This window comes from Periplaneta americana, chromosome 5 (assembly GCF_040183065.1).
Source record: "Periplaneta americana isolate PAMFEO1 chromosome 5, P.americana_PAMFEO1_priV1, whole genome shotgun sequence".
NCBI classification, from domain to species: Eukaryota; Metazoa; Arthropoda; class Insecta; order Blattodea; family Blattidae; genus Periplaneta; species Periplaneta americana.
The window spans coordinates 10,137,470-10,152,640 of record NC_091121.1 but is presented as its reverse complement, the minus strand read 5'-3'; the positions used below and the strand labels follow the sequence as shown (position 1 = coordinate 10,152,640).

The 15,171-nt window shown below is 36.1% G+C and overlaps 1 protein-coding gene across 1 annotated transcript in view; it reads left to right on the top strand.

Moving 5' to 3' along the window:
- The window catches only part of nkd (naked cuticle), a 787,886-nt gene that overhangs the window by 771,181 nt on the left and 1,534 nt on the right, over positions 1-15,171 (top strand). Inside the window, exons 6-7 of the mRNA XM_069827151.1 lie at positions 5,928-6,493; positions 8,941-9,150. Coding sequence (XP_069683252.1) covers positions 5,928-6,493; positions 8,941-9,150 — 776 coding nt within the window. The remainder of the gene's footprint in view (positions 1-5,927; positions 6,494-8,940; positions 9,151-15,171) is intronic.

The following is a 15,171-nucleotide window of genomic DNA, read 5'->3' as shown; positions in this document are numbered from 1 at the left end:
TTCTCCTCAAATATTAATTTCCTAACGTGTTTTGAGAAAGTAATTGAAAGTGATTTAATTCCCAATATGCTAAGTCAATTTAAGAGAGCAGTGTATTATGATAATAAATGATTGAACGAATTTTAGTTTTGTCCTTTAATTGTGGAGAAATTTTATCCGAATAAATAACATTTTAAAATCTCTTTGTAGAACGAAAAGATACAACAAATGTCCTTGTGTATTGTGGGTGGTATGACAGGCATGTTTACGGCGCATCGAGAATTTTGACTGATGTAGACCGTTTGTAGACCTAACTCTGAAGTGTGTCACAGAGTCATACAGAAGGCGACTAATGACGCATAGGAAAAAAAAGGTCAAGTTTCTAAAAATGGTTGTAATAAGAAACAACGTAGTATTTCCGTTGGTAACTTCGTAAACGTGAAATTAATAACATTTTCCTACAGGCAGTGAGACAATGATATTAACGTTACGTTATTGCATCTCCTCATCTTGTGTCTCGAGTATGCAATGTTGCATCGAACTTTATGTAACTCGGTATTTCATAAGTTTTAAGAACTCCAGTGGTATATTATTTCAAAACATGTTGATGGCAAGGAGCAGAATCTTCAAAGAAAAAGTGTCGAGATTATTCTGCATGGAAGTTCAAATAATTTGAAAGCTTATATTTCAAGTCGAAAAGATGTTCTGAAGACAAAGGGAGACATGATCTTGTGATGAAACATCATCTCCTCAAAGGCAACACAAAGCAAGTGTCGTCCTTAACGCTGTAAGTATTAATTTAAACCGAGCGTTTCATAACCTGTACTTCAGACAGGATGCGATGGGGTTTTAACTCGTGTTCACCATACTATGTCTGAGTTAGTGTAAGATGCCGTATAGTAATAAATTAAATTAATTATCGATACTTTTGAGCTTTTGAAATCATGATAAATTGGCATTATTGTTATGTAAAGCATTGATTTTTTTTTCTCGACAAAATCATTGGAACTTGCGATCTTTTGAAATACATGATCGATTGTCACAAAAAGCATTGACTTTTTTTATAACAGAGTCATTGGAAATTTGTGATGTTTTGAAATATTGTGACGTAAAGCATTGATTTTAACAAAATCATTGGAAACTTGTGACCTTTTAAAATATATTTTACATTTTCAAGTAAAGCATCGATTTTTTAAACAAAATCATTGGAAACTTGTGATCTTTTGATATACATGATAATATATTGTCACGTGAAGCAGTGATATTTTTAACAAAATCATTGGAAACTTGTGATCTTTTGAGATATACATGATACATTGTCACGTAAAGCATTGATATTTTTAACAAAATCATTGGAAACTTGTGATCTTTTGAGATATACATGATACATTGTCATGTAAAGCATTGATATTTTTAATAAAATCATTTGAAACTTGTGATCTTTTGAGATATACATGATACATTGTCACGTGAAGCAGTGATATTTTTAATAAAATCATTGGAAACTTGTGATCTTTTGAGATATACATGATATATTGTCACGTGAAGCAGTGATATTTTTAACAAAATCATTGGAGACTTGTGATCTTTTGAGATATGCATGATATATTGTCACGTGAAGCAGTGATATTTTTTAACAAAATCATTGGAAACTTGTGATCTTTTGAGATATACATGATATATTGTGCCACGTAAAGCATTGATATTTTTAACAAAATCATTGGAAACTTGTGATCTTTTGAGATATACATGATACATTGTGCCACGTAAAGCATTGATATTTTTAACAAAATCATTGGAAACTTGTGATCTTTTGAGATATACATGATATATTGTCACGTGAAGCAGTGATATTTTCAACAAAATCATTGGAGACTTGTGATCTTTTGAGATATGCATGATATATTGTCACGTGAAGCAGTGATATTTTTTAACAAAATCATTGGAAACTTGTGATCTTTTGAGATATACATGATATATTGTCACGTGAAGCAGTGATATTTTTAACAAAATCATTGGAGACTTGTGATCTTTTGAGATATGCATGATATATTGTCACGTGAAGCAGTGATATTTTTTAACAAAATCATTGGAAACTTGTGATCTTTTGAGATATACATGATACATTGTGCCACGTAAAGCATTGATATTTTTAACAAAATCATTGGAAACTTGTGATCTTTTGAGATATACATGATACATTGTCACGTGAAGCATTGATATTTTTAACAAAATCATTGGAAACTTGTGATCTTTTGAGATATACATGATACATTGTCACGTGAAGCATTGATATTTTTAACAAAATCATTGGAAACTTGTGATCTTTTGAGATATACATGATACATTGTCACGTAAAGCATTGATATTTTTAACAAAATCATTGGAAACTTGTGATCTTTTGAGATATACATGATACATTGTCACGTGAAGCAGTGATATTTTTTAACATCATTGGAAACTTGTGATCTTTTGAGATATACATGATACATTGTCATGTAAAGCATTGATATTTTTAACAAAATCATTGGAAACTTGTGATCTTTTGAGATATACATGATACATTGTCACGTGAAGCAGTGATATTTTTAACAAAATCATTGGAAATTTTTGATCTTTTAAAATACATTATATATTGTCACATAAAGCATTGAATTTTTAACAATCATTGGTACTTGCATACCATGTATTTTCTGGATATAGAACATATGGATTTAATAATGCCATAAGAAACGTATGTATAAAACATGAAGAAATAATGACTTAATCATTGGGGCCATATTTAAAAATTAACAGACTTTGATGTTCTTTTGTTTTATAAATTCTCAAAGCCTGCTAAATCTTAAACATGGCCCACTGAATTAGTTATTTCTTCATTGTTTTTGTACATAGATTTCTTATGGTAGTATCACAGTCTAGTATATACAGTCACGAAGCTTGAGTTGTGAGGGTGCTAGGAAAATAGACTGTGCAGGTACTATTTCGCATTGTCTGTAATGAGGCGATATTAGCGATCCTAGTGGTTAGCAACTATTTATGGATGCATATTTACTACATATTGAGCTTCGTGACTGTAGTATTAAATGTCCTATACCCAGAAAAACACATGACATGTGAAAAAAAAATAGAAGCACATCTATTTTAAGCGGTTTATGTACGAAATTATACGAGTAACTTCACGTTAGCTTCATCGCCATCTTACATATGAGCAGTCATTTACGAAAGTAAATTTTCTTTCCACCTAACATATTCGAGATTTCGATAACATTGTTTCATCTTGCAAATACTACAACGTTTCATTTGATACAGAACCCATCGACTTTTAAGTTCTGAGTCAAGTGTTTCTCACAAACATGAACTTCAAAATCGCTTGGGAACGTAACAGAGATCTTATTAGCTTCTCTTTATGCGATGTCAGGATTAATGAGTTTTTTGGTTGAATGATAGCGTGGTTAGATTTCAATTAAGTTCTTTGAGACTGCACATAAAATGCTGCCGTGCCTGATATATTAGAAATAAAGTCGGTAAAGGTTTTGTTTACTTCAGAGTGCCTTTCGTGCTGGAAGGTGATATGACAATATTAGATGTCATCTTTTGTGAAAACTCATTGTATGAGAAGAAATAAGGTGGCGCTCGACTCTTGAATTCTTGTACGGAATTTCAACTTTGCTTTTGTCAAAGAATACACAAAGTTTAAAGACCTGGCTTTTGAACTCACAATATTAAATTTTTCCTTTCCTTTCAACGTAATTATTACTGATGATTAATATCGTCTTTATTATGTTGTCTATATATTAAACCTCCGTAAGGTTCCAGAGATAGCTACTGCTGCTACTATATTATTATTATTATTATTATTATTATTATTATTATTATTATTATTATTATATCATTCATTAAGGACTGCACTGAAAAGGAATTTTGAGTAGTCAATCCCCGTTCATCCAGTGAATATGTTGGAGCCAGTTCTAAACTGATTTATTTATTTCCTTCAAAATTTTCTAGAGCTCCTTCAGTGGAGCAGCGTAACCTGGAGTGAGACAAGTGGCCAACAGGTTTGGAGCTCACATACTCAGTTTCTCTCAGCCTCGAACTCCCTTTGCAAGGACGCGTTTTCGTGTACCTTTTAAATTTATTCTCCGATTTCCCCTCTTTCAACTCAACAAGACCAGGGTGTTATCCGGTTTCCCCACTTGCATGGAGTGACACCCATCAACATTCATTGTTAGTTAAGTGAAACATGCGGTAACATGGGTGTGAAAAATTTGCGTTCATGGGTGAGACAGTTCAAAGAAAGCCGAACGTCATGTGACAATGAACGGAAAGAGTCTCGGCCACGCACCAGCCTGACCGATAACAGGATTGCGCGAGTAGTCATATCCATGACACCATCACCGCATATCTCGCTCAACTGTCGATGAATGTCACGCCTCAAAAATTGATAAACCGAACGATAACACGCTGGTCTTGCAGTGGCGAAACTTTTAAGAGGCTTTTGAGGCTCATCCTACTCAAAAAAAAAAATTAGTTATTATAGTATAAGTTCGTAATAACGATGTATCGTAACACCTGCCTTGGTTTCACTCCGATCCTTCCATGTATTAAATTCATTGTTGGCAGTCATTCCGCTGCGAGAGGCTTGTGGCAGAAGCCTCGTAACGAGGCGCGACGGCCTCGCTCAAAGAAAGCGGCACATGCAAGCTTGAGGGAAGGCCGAGGAGGACGAGGTATCTATTCGCTACGACTCAGTAGCAGGATGCTGGGCTAGCCCCAACCACGATATAATACGCTGTGCATCATCATCGCACTACATTCATTAAAATGTTGATGAGGCGTGAGGGCCCTTAAAAATGTTTATGGGTTGGAGGCACAATTCCTATTGGCTACCCTGGTCCATATTTTTTTTTTATTTTTTCTTTATTGCTAGTAAGTTTGAAATGAATACAAGTTAATAAATGCAATGTAATACAATCTAGCCCACTCCTGAATGAGTAAGACTCGTGCTTAGGAGAGGATTCCAATACAGACAAAAATAAAATTAAAATTGAGAGTGAATACAGATTAAAAAGTGTTTAATATGTTTATGCTCGACCATGCCGAAATATAGTAATTATACACACCTGGTAGCAGTCCTTTAATGGATCTCATTAAACTACACTTATTCATTAAAGTTCAGGTTTTCGATTATTCTCGGATATGCAATCGAAAGACAACTAGCAAAACGTCACGGAGGCTGGAAATCCAATACTGTCGCAGAAGGTTATGTTCTGTTACTATAATAATTAGCGTTAATTGTAAATAATATTCAAATAAATTCAATTTGTCATCTCGTTTTTCAATGTCGAATTCAATTTCAAGGTTATATCAAGTTTAACGTTTATCTTACCCTCGAATTTATATCAAGGTCGTCGACATTCGTTGCTAGGAAAAAATCAATACTTTCGCGTCTGCGCACATCTCACAATTTACGAGATTGCACAAGGTCAGTTCCGCTCCCCAGTCACATAAGAATTACATGAATACTTATGAATAATTACAAGTTAGAAATATGGTCGAGCATAAAAAGTCGTATGAAGCTTGCCTATAATGGTAATTAAGACGCTCATATGAAAATTATGAAACTCGCTTGCGCTCGTTTCATAAACATCCTCGCGTCTTAATTACTATCATTATAGGCTCGTTGCATAATGTACTATTAAACCCAAACTATAAATCCAATACATTTTTTTTATTAATTTGGAGAGGATTCGTGGTTAAAATAATACTGGAATAAAATTTGTTTAATGATCTGGGACCTTGACTCATGCTATGATGAAAAGCTGCATTTATTTTACATTTTGGTTCAGACAAACGCAGAGAATTCATATTTTCATATAATGTTATATAAAATTGTGGAGATCGTCGTTAATTTTTGTGAAGTCTGATTGATGTTTACTTCGTTATTGCAGGATATTGCTGGCTTGGTGACGACGATTTACGACACCCTGGGTTCATCCATCAAAGTTCCACATTATGGCAGCAAGACAATAAAAGTGAAGCTAACAGTTTCACCAGACCAGCGCAAGAAGGATGTTGCCCAAGATGCCGTGCCTGTGCTAGGAGAGGAGACATCCAACAACAACAACAATGTCAAGTGCAGCAACACTTGTGCGGGGTCCGGGGGCCCCTCACCGCATCAGGGCAGCTCAACCCATAGAGTGAAGTTCAAGCGAGACTTGAATGTGACAATACGAGAATCTCGTATGCCTCGAAGAATGCACCGGAGAAGAAGATGCAGTGGTGGTGGTGGTGCTGGTGGTGGTGGTGTTGGTGGTGGAGGTGTACCTGTCACGGAGGACAAATATGCAAACAGTTGCAGCAGTAGTTGTAGGAGTGGTGCGAGTGAGAACAATGACGATGGAGCGGCTGACATCTCTGAGGATGATAACGACGAAGACCTCGCTCACGAAGACGACATGCCTTTGGACAGGGAGTTGGGGTCCCAGCACTCTACGCCCAAGATTAGTCGAGACAGGTAATGTGTATTAGGCCTGGTAGTGGGTTCTGACAGTGTTGAGAATTATATGCATGCAAATATTCACTTAAAATGCCCAAAATATTTTATATTTACTAGGGCTGGATAAAAAGTAACGGCAACAGTTCGATATTTCTGACATAGCTTTATTCACAGGGGTACAACAGTTACGTACCTTCTATATAGTCTCCCCCCTTATTTATTACAGTTTGCCAAATGTTTGGAAGGTGTCGTACACCATCAGCGCTTCCATCTTTGTTGATGTTCCGTATTGACCGCCCTATAGCATGGATAAGTTCATCTCTGGTTTGTACCGGGTTCCTTGCAGTGGTTCTTTCACTTTGGTGAAAAGATCGTAATCACATGGACTCATCGGGTGAGTATGGTGGATGTTCCAGAATCTCCCATTGCCAGCGGCGCAAGAGGTCCTTGACAGCAGCAGCGGTGTGACTCCTTGCATTGTCATGAAGAATGATGGGATTCTGTACCCCCCAAGTGTCGTCGTTTTCTCCTGAGGGCTGCACGAAGGTGGTGCTGCAGGAACCTGCAGTAGTAGTCCGCGTTTACCGTCTGCCTTGGAGGTACAGCGTGGTGCAGTATTACTCCATCAATGTCATAAGCCACAACGAACATCACCTTCACAGCACTTTGTGTAGGGCGCACTTTCTTCGGACGAGAAGAACCTGGATGCTTCCATTCATTTGATTGACATTTCAAGTTTGGTTTGTTCGTATGAGCGAGCCCCGGTTTCGTCCATAGCGACGATTCGTCCAAGAAAGTCGTCATCTTTCCTTTGGTACCGGTCCAACAAGGCCTGTGCGACTGCATAGTGGTGCCATTGTTGAACCTCGGAAATTTCATGGGGTATCCAACGCCCTGTAATTTTGCGGTAACCCAGAATGTCTTGCAGAATGTGGAGCACAGTTTTGTGACATACTTCGACTTCCACTGCTAACTCACGCGCAGTCCATCGGCGATCAGCATCCAACAGGAAGCAAGGAGTTGAACTGTGTTGTCCTCCACGTGGGGTCGTCCTGTACGGAGGTTGTCCTGAACGGCATCCCTGCCTTCCCGGAACGCTTTAACCCATCATGCCACTGTGTGATATGGCAACGCTGCACCGGCATATGCTTCATGCAGTCCCTGAAAACATTCTTGTGCACTACGACCTCGTGTCACTTCAATTTTGATCCAGGAACGTTGATCTAGTTTTGTAAACGTGGTCTTAGGGTGCTCGCACTATCCCTATAAAAGTCAACATTCTACACACTGCAGTAGATTGACAGAGTACTGTCGCCGCTGGCTGCACTAACTCATCTAACAGTCCTTGTTCATGTCTACACAGCTGGCAGCTCTCGAACGCACCATCGTCACGTGACAGCAGTGTTGCCATAACTTTTTATCCAACCTATATATTTATAGAGTATCCCAGCGATAAGTACCGGTTTATTCTTTGGCCACTGGGTGGTACGGTGCCTGAGCAACTGAGCCCTTAAACTCACAGGGAGCTATTCCTAAAAGTCCGATTTGTATAATACACGTCACTGTTTGTTAACAAAAAACCGCAATTTAAGTCACACAGAAAAAATGTGCACTCAATGCTGGGTCTTTGACGTCTTGACAACCCACTCGAGGTATGTGGATATAAAAAAGAATAATTTAGCCGGGGTCTGGTAAAGTTCCTGGATAGCTCAGTCAGTAGAGCGTTGGTGCGCTCAGCCAAAGGTCCCAGGTTCAATACCTGGCCTTGGGACAATTTTTCCTTGAAATTATTCAATTTTTATCTCGAAGAGGAAACAAAAACCAGCAAAATTATATTGCAAACTATTTTGTTTGAAATATCTCAAAGAATAATCCCCTGAAATTGATAACATTTACGATTTCTGTGATAATACTTCAACAATGTATATCTGTATAATTATTCGATCTTTAGATTTTAAATTTAGAAAAAGTGAGTTTAGAAACTTTTTAAAGCAGATTAATTTTTCAAATTTATTGTAATACATTGTATATTGTTTGAACAGTGCAATTTAATGATACAGCATTATTTTTTTAAATCACACATTTATGAAGTGTTACTCATAGCATCATACAAATTCTTATAGTCCTCCTCAGAAACTGTTCATTGTAAACTGCAACAGATCCGAAATTTAGTTAATTTTTTGTAACTTCTTGACATATGCTTCAAATACTGGATGGAATGCATTCCAGTTTGAAATATCCTTTCTTTGAAGCAAGTGGTCCTAAAAAGATAAAATCGACAGTAACTGGTATCATGGAGGCAGGCATACAAACTGCCAAACCACTGTTCCTTCGAATCAGTTATCTCCATAATAAATTTGTGATTTTGTTTGTATAAGTATATCTGTGTGAATATGAAAGAGAGAGAGATTTTTTCTAAATTTTGTCCTTTACACTTCTTGATCTGTACGGTTTTGGGTTTCTAGCACTGGGAGAACGCATGCAAGACGATACCAGCAGCATTCGGCAGCCCGATATCGCCACCAGCATGGCGTCTACTGCTCTGGCGAGACCAACACTCCTCAGTTGCTTCGTCAGCGAAGCAAGAAACGCTCCAGTTCCCTTCAACGAGAGGAGCTGCTCCAGATCATCCAGGCCAACATGGAGAAGAATAACTTAAGTTTTCAAACTTCTAGGTAAATAACTTGGGTGTGAACTGCAATACTGTACAGTAGTTCTATTCAGCCACAGTTGCTTATTGCTAATGACAATTTCATTTTCATCTACAACAGTAAATAGTTGTTAGACAAACTTTTTGTTTTACTGTGCTGCAAATACAGGCATTATGCAGAGCTCTGAAGTCCCAAAAATTAATCTGTTTTTATTGATTTGATTTATCAATATATACTATCGTCTGAAACGTTGCTTCAGTTTCTTGCAACCATCCTTTCTTATAGATCTTCCATAATACCTTTACATTTCATAATTCCATACGCTATAATTCCTGGTGATCAACAAGATCTCCCAGCTAGGTCCAATGGACCCATCGACCAACAGCAGGTGTGGTCCTCCAGACCTCCAGACATTCTGGGGGTTGTGTATGAATGAAGTAGCCACCAAAACGTTAAAATATGGTGTTCACTTAAATCGGCTACAACTTGCCATTTTCACTACTTAGACTTCAACAAACAAAATTTGATAACACAATCTCAAGGGAAAAAATGGAACTTTCTGCATCATAATCCACAGTTAATTCCCGATTTACCACGAAAATCGTCTGTAGCTGCATTTAGATTGGCAACAGACCATGCTTGTTTGGCCAAACACCTGCATAGAATTGGAATATATCAGTCCCCTAACTGCCCATTGTGCAACTCAAACCAAGAAATGGATTCGGAACACCTCAAAATCTGTGCTTCAGTGGTTGACCATGATAATATCTTTGAAAAATATTGGAGTGCAAGAGGTCAAATGACTTCATTGTGAAACGCCTGGCATTAGAAAACAACAACAACATATGCTATAAAGGAGAATAAATGTTTTTACAAATACTGTATGTTTAATTTTATTGATGTATGACGCAAATAATTTAGGAAGCAATTGGCGCTGATGTAAACAAAAGGTTTATGTAAAAAAAGAAAATAAAAAAAATATTTCCAGTTTACACTTATTTACAGTTCATCTCTTTACTTCAGTCAAACATGTCAATACATTGATAATACTTCACAAATATATTCGTTATTTCAGTTTCTTTAACACAGGATACAGCCTTCACTATCAGGTATTCCAATGTTGATTGAGAAGATGAACTGGAAACAGCAGTTGTTTGGGGTTGTTGCATTTTGGTAAATTCACTTGACTCATTAGTGATGGAGAAGACCAATCTGAATATTTATGTGAATTTTCTTCTTCCTCTTCTTCTTAATTTATTTATTTATTTATTTATTTATTTCATCAATCTTTGTTCACGTCATGGCGGATTAGATGTATTCCAGTTAATCCGCCATCACTCTCAATACAAATATAACAAAAACTAATACATATTGAGCCTATAAGTATCCTCTGTTTATAATAATAATAATAATAATAATAATAATAATAATATTAATAATACACAACTAATAATAAGTATAGCTCTTGTATTTAAAACTCCTACTTTAGCTTTTTCATTTTTTATGCTCAATCTCTTAAGAATTATTCTGTTAACTTCATTGACTACTCTTCGTAGTTTCTTATCGTGTGACTACTCAACATTTATAATTCCATCTCCGTTAGAGCTTTGACTTTCTCTTCCCATCTAATTTTAACTCTAAAAAGAAATTTTCCTAATTTATGCAGATTGCTGGCGTTTAGGTGACCATTCATTTTTATAAGCTACTATAGTGTTTATTTGTAGAAATTTTTTATCCACCCAACTGTGTCTCAAATTATTCGTTGCCTGACACTTTAACGCAATATGCATTGCGTCTTCAGCTAGTCCACACAAGGGACATTTATCCTTCTCTACGTTCCCTCTCTTATTCTTGAGTCTCCATCTTCTTCGTAATTAGTACTACAGCCCAAGAGAGCCCTAACTTCATTAATGATCCTCTTCCATTCTTCACGATCCTCACCTGCCTCATCCAATTCTGGATTCCAAACCTCGCCAAATCACATTCCACACAATCCATCCAACGCGATCGTGGTCTTCCTCTCAACCTTGTTTAATCTATTTTTTGTGTGATAACCAGGGAAAGGATTTATATGTAAATACATATTTACTTATAAAGCTAATATAATTTATATTTTGCATTATCTTTATGTTTCACAATGTGTAGGGTTGAAAAATCCTACTTTTATTTTCCATATTTTTCCATATTTTAGAGTTTAGTACATATTTTCGTTAATTTCCATATATTTTCCATATTTCATATAAAACAGTCCATATTATATTAGGTTTAACAATAAAACAAAACAAAATTCCATTAACTTTTAAAAATACATTTCAACAATAGAGATTTAAACACATGTTCAGTAATCCCTTTAACATCAGAGTTATTTGAAAATTAGCAGTCCTATCAACAATGGGAAAGTAAGTTACAAAACTGTATTAATTTAATTTAAAATTTTTAACAGACTTCAGTTGTGCAGCTCAACAGTTAAATGCCAGTCAGAGTACACATAGGTTCAGTTTTGTAAATCATACTATAAAGACGGTAAATATGCCAAAAGTACGTCATTCAGGCAATTTAAAATCAAAACTAACAAGTTACATTTCAGAATTTAAAGAAGATGGTTTATCAACTGACAATAAAATATTATTTTGTAATTTGTGTCAGTGTGCAGTATCATCTACACAAAAGTTCCTGGTGCAACAACACATTACAACTAGTAAACATCAGGCCAACAAACAACTAAATTCCAAGCAGAGACAATTGTTTTTAACACAACCAACAACATCGAATGTAAGATCTGAGTTTAACATCGACCTGTGCCGTTCTCTCATCTCTGCTGATATTCCTCTCTACAAACTAAAGAATAAGGTCTTCAGGGAATTCCTTGAAAAATATACTCAACATACAATCCCGGATGAGTCAACACTTAGGAAGACGTATGCTCCATCCATCTACGATGAGACAATACAGAAGATAAGAGATGAAATTAAAGATAGTTCAATTTGGGTTTCCATTGATGAGACTCCCGACAAAGAAGGTAGACTTGTTGGTAATGTAGTTATCGGTTTGTTAAGTGAACAATATTCTGAACGAATTCTTTTACATTGTGATGTTCTAGAAAAGTGCAATAACAAAACTATAGTTAAACTGTTCAACGAAGCTATGGGTATCCTGTGGCCAAAGGGTATTATGTACGATAATGTGTTATTCTTTATTAGCGATGCTGCCCCTTATATGGTCAAAGCTGGACAAGCATTATCTGTTGTATATCCTAAATTGACTCATTTTACTTGTGTGGCGCATGCATTTCATCGTGTGGCAGAAGTGGTCAGAGACAATTTCCCTAAAGTAGATTTGTTGATTTCATCAGTGAAAAAAGGAGTTCTCAAAGCTCCCAGTAGAGTTAACGTGTTGAAAGAAATGTACCCTGAAATTCCATTGCCACCAAAGCCAATTTTAACTAGATGGGGTACATGGCTAGAAGCAGTTGAATATTATGCCGAACATATAGACTCTATTAACAATGTTCTCCTTGCATTGGACTCTGAAGATGCAGTCTCAATTGATACTGCGAAAACAGTTACCTGTGACATAAGTGTGAAGAATGACTTAGCTCACATTCAGCATACATTTTCATGCATCATAAAAACGCTCAAAAGTCTCCAAAATAGGCACCTTTCACTATCTGAAAGTTTTGAAATTATAAATAGTACTGTGGAACAACTGAATCGTGGTAGAGGTAAAGTTGCAGATGCAGTAAGAGCTAAGGTGGACACTGTACTTTCAAAAAACCCTGGATATGAAGAACTACAAAAGGTTGTTGCTGTGATGAGTGGTGAATCAACAGTGAAGATTAACTTGGACTTATCCCCAGCAGACATTGTGAAATTGAATTATGTACCAGTTACTTCTTGTGACGTCGAACGCTCTTTTAGTCAGTATAAATCTATCCTCAGAGACAATAGAAGAAGATTCACTTTTCAGCACTTGAAAGAAATGTTTGTAACCTATTGTTATGGTAACAGACAATAAAAATTGTGTTTTGTTGAAACTACATTGGAAGATAAGGTACGTCCATTATATTTTTTGTTTAGTTTGATTAAAATGTACCAATATTTAACGTACATAGTCATTTTTTTATAATTTTAAGTCCATATTTAATTCCATATTTTGGTAAAAATCCATATTTAATTCCATATTTTGGTAAAAATAACTACATATATATTTACATATTTCATATATTTTTAGTCCATATAAATCCGTTCCCTGGTGATAACCATCTTAGACTTCCTAAGGTTCTTCATGCATCCAACATGTCCCAACCATCTCAATCTTTATCTGAATTTTGTGTGTCATAATAACTACTCTTTCTCTCTTTTACTAATGGCGGCTACTTGGCTGTTTGTCATTCACCCATACGACAGTTTATACAACAGAATCATTCCCCAGGGTGTGTCATGGATGTCTAGTCTACGCTACACCCACAATGGAATGAGAAAGAGATTTGTTGGGATGCCACAGGGAAACTGGAGCTCCCTGAGAAGACCCCTATGTTACCTGGATCATGGGCTTGCTCAACATACGTTATAAATCGGGGGTACACAGGGCATCGAACCTGGGTCCACAGGATTATAAGTTTAGCGCTCTGGCCACTAGACCACTCTAGACATCGGATTTTAGGCTAAATGTCTTCTTTTCTATAGGGATAAACTAAAAGTACTTTTATATAAAATTGTAATTTGACAGACATTATACCATCTAATGAAATTATAATGTTTGGAATGGGTGTTACAGTGCCTAAAATGCCTATTTTGTCAATTGTGACCTATTTGAAGGTACCTTAAAAATGCTTATTTCTATTTTGTTAATGTGTTTTTAATTTTTTCTTGCAAGCAATGAAAGAAAAAGTTTTGAATATCATGGTGTGGGTTAGGTTCAAAGACCTTGTAAAAGTTTAGTTAGAAATAAAGAAATTTCTGGAAAGTGACTAGTTATGTTGAGCACTTGAGCCAGTAGAAATATGATGAATGGGGAGGATGTACTTCTCTCTGAAGAAATCAGCATGGCAAAAAGTTGTGAGACATAAATATGCAGCCATTACTTCGGTATCATGGAAAAGATCTTTTTCCACTTATAAAATGATTTTGTTTACGGAAATGCAAAGTTTCACTACAGTAAACATAGAGAAAAACCTTGATATGTATTGCAGTGCCAATTGTGAATAATGTGTTAATTGTAAATTAGTGGATTTAATTGTAATATTAACATTTACGTATCAGCAACTGCAGAGCAATATGGCCGACGAATTTATTAAAACCTATTTATAATTTAAGACCTCACAAAAAGTTTCTAAGTGTAGTGATTTTTTTTTACTTTTTTTATCACTGTATACCGTAATTCTTAATACTAATTAGTTAGTAGTATTATATAGTTATTGTAGTTCAAGCAGATAGAAACACATTTAGATGTATAAAATTGTATTTTTAGCTGTATGAAATTGTATTTTTAGCTATCTAAAACTATTTTTAGTGCCTATTTTGCCAATTTTGGTGCTTATTTTAGGTATATATTATTTAATGTACCGAAGTACATATGATGTTTCCATGCAAATATTCTGCATCATCGTAAGATGAAAGAGTAGTGGAACAGAGAAAAATTCTCTCTGGCACCGGGATTTGAACCCGGGTTTTCAGCTATGCATGCTGATGTTTTATCCACTAAGCCACACCGGATTCCCATCCCGGTGTCGGATCGAATCCTCTCAGTTTAAATTCCACCTCTTGGGTTCCCTCAACCAGTTCCCTGGGCCAACCAGTCACTCAATCGAGTGCACCTCCGCACATACTGTGCTCCAACCACGAGAAAGTCTTTGCGGAATGAAACGGAGAGGGGTAATGCTGTGAATGAATGTTGATGTCATAAGATGTCATAAGGTCACACACGTGAGTACTCGTATCTCTATTGGCTCGCTGTCACAGCACAAACAATAACATTGTTACACACATATTGATACTACCCTAGTTACAAAATTAGATCACTGTTAATCTCCTGGTCTTTTAATCC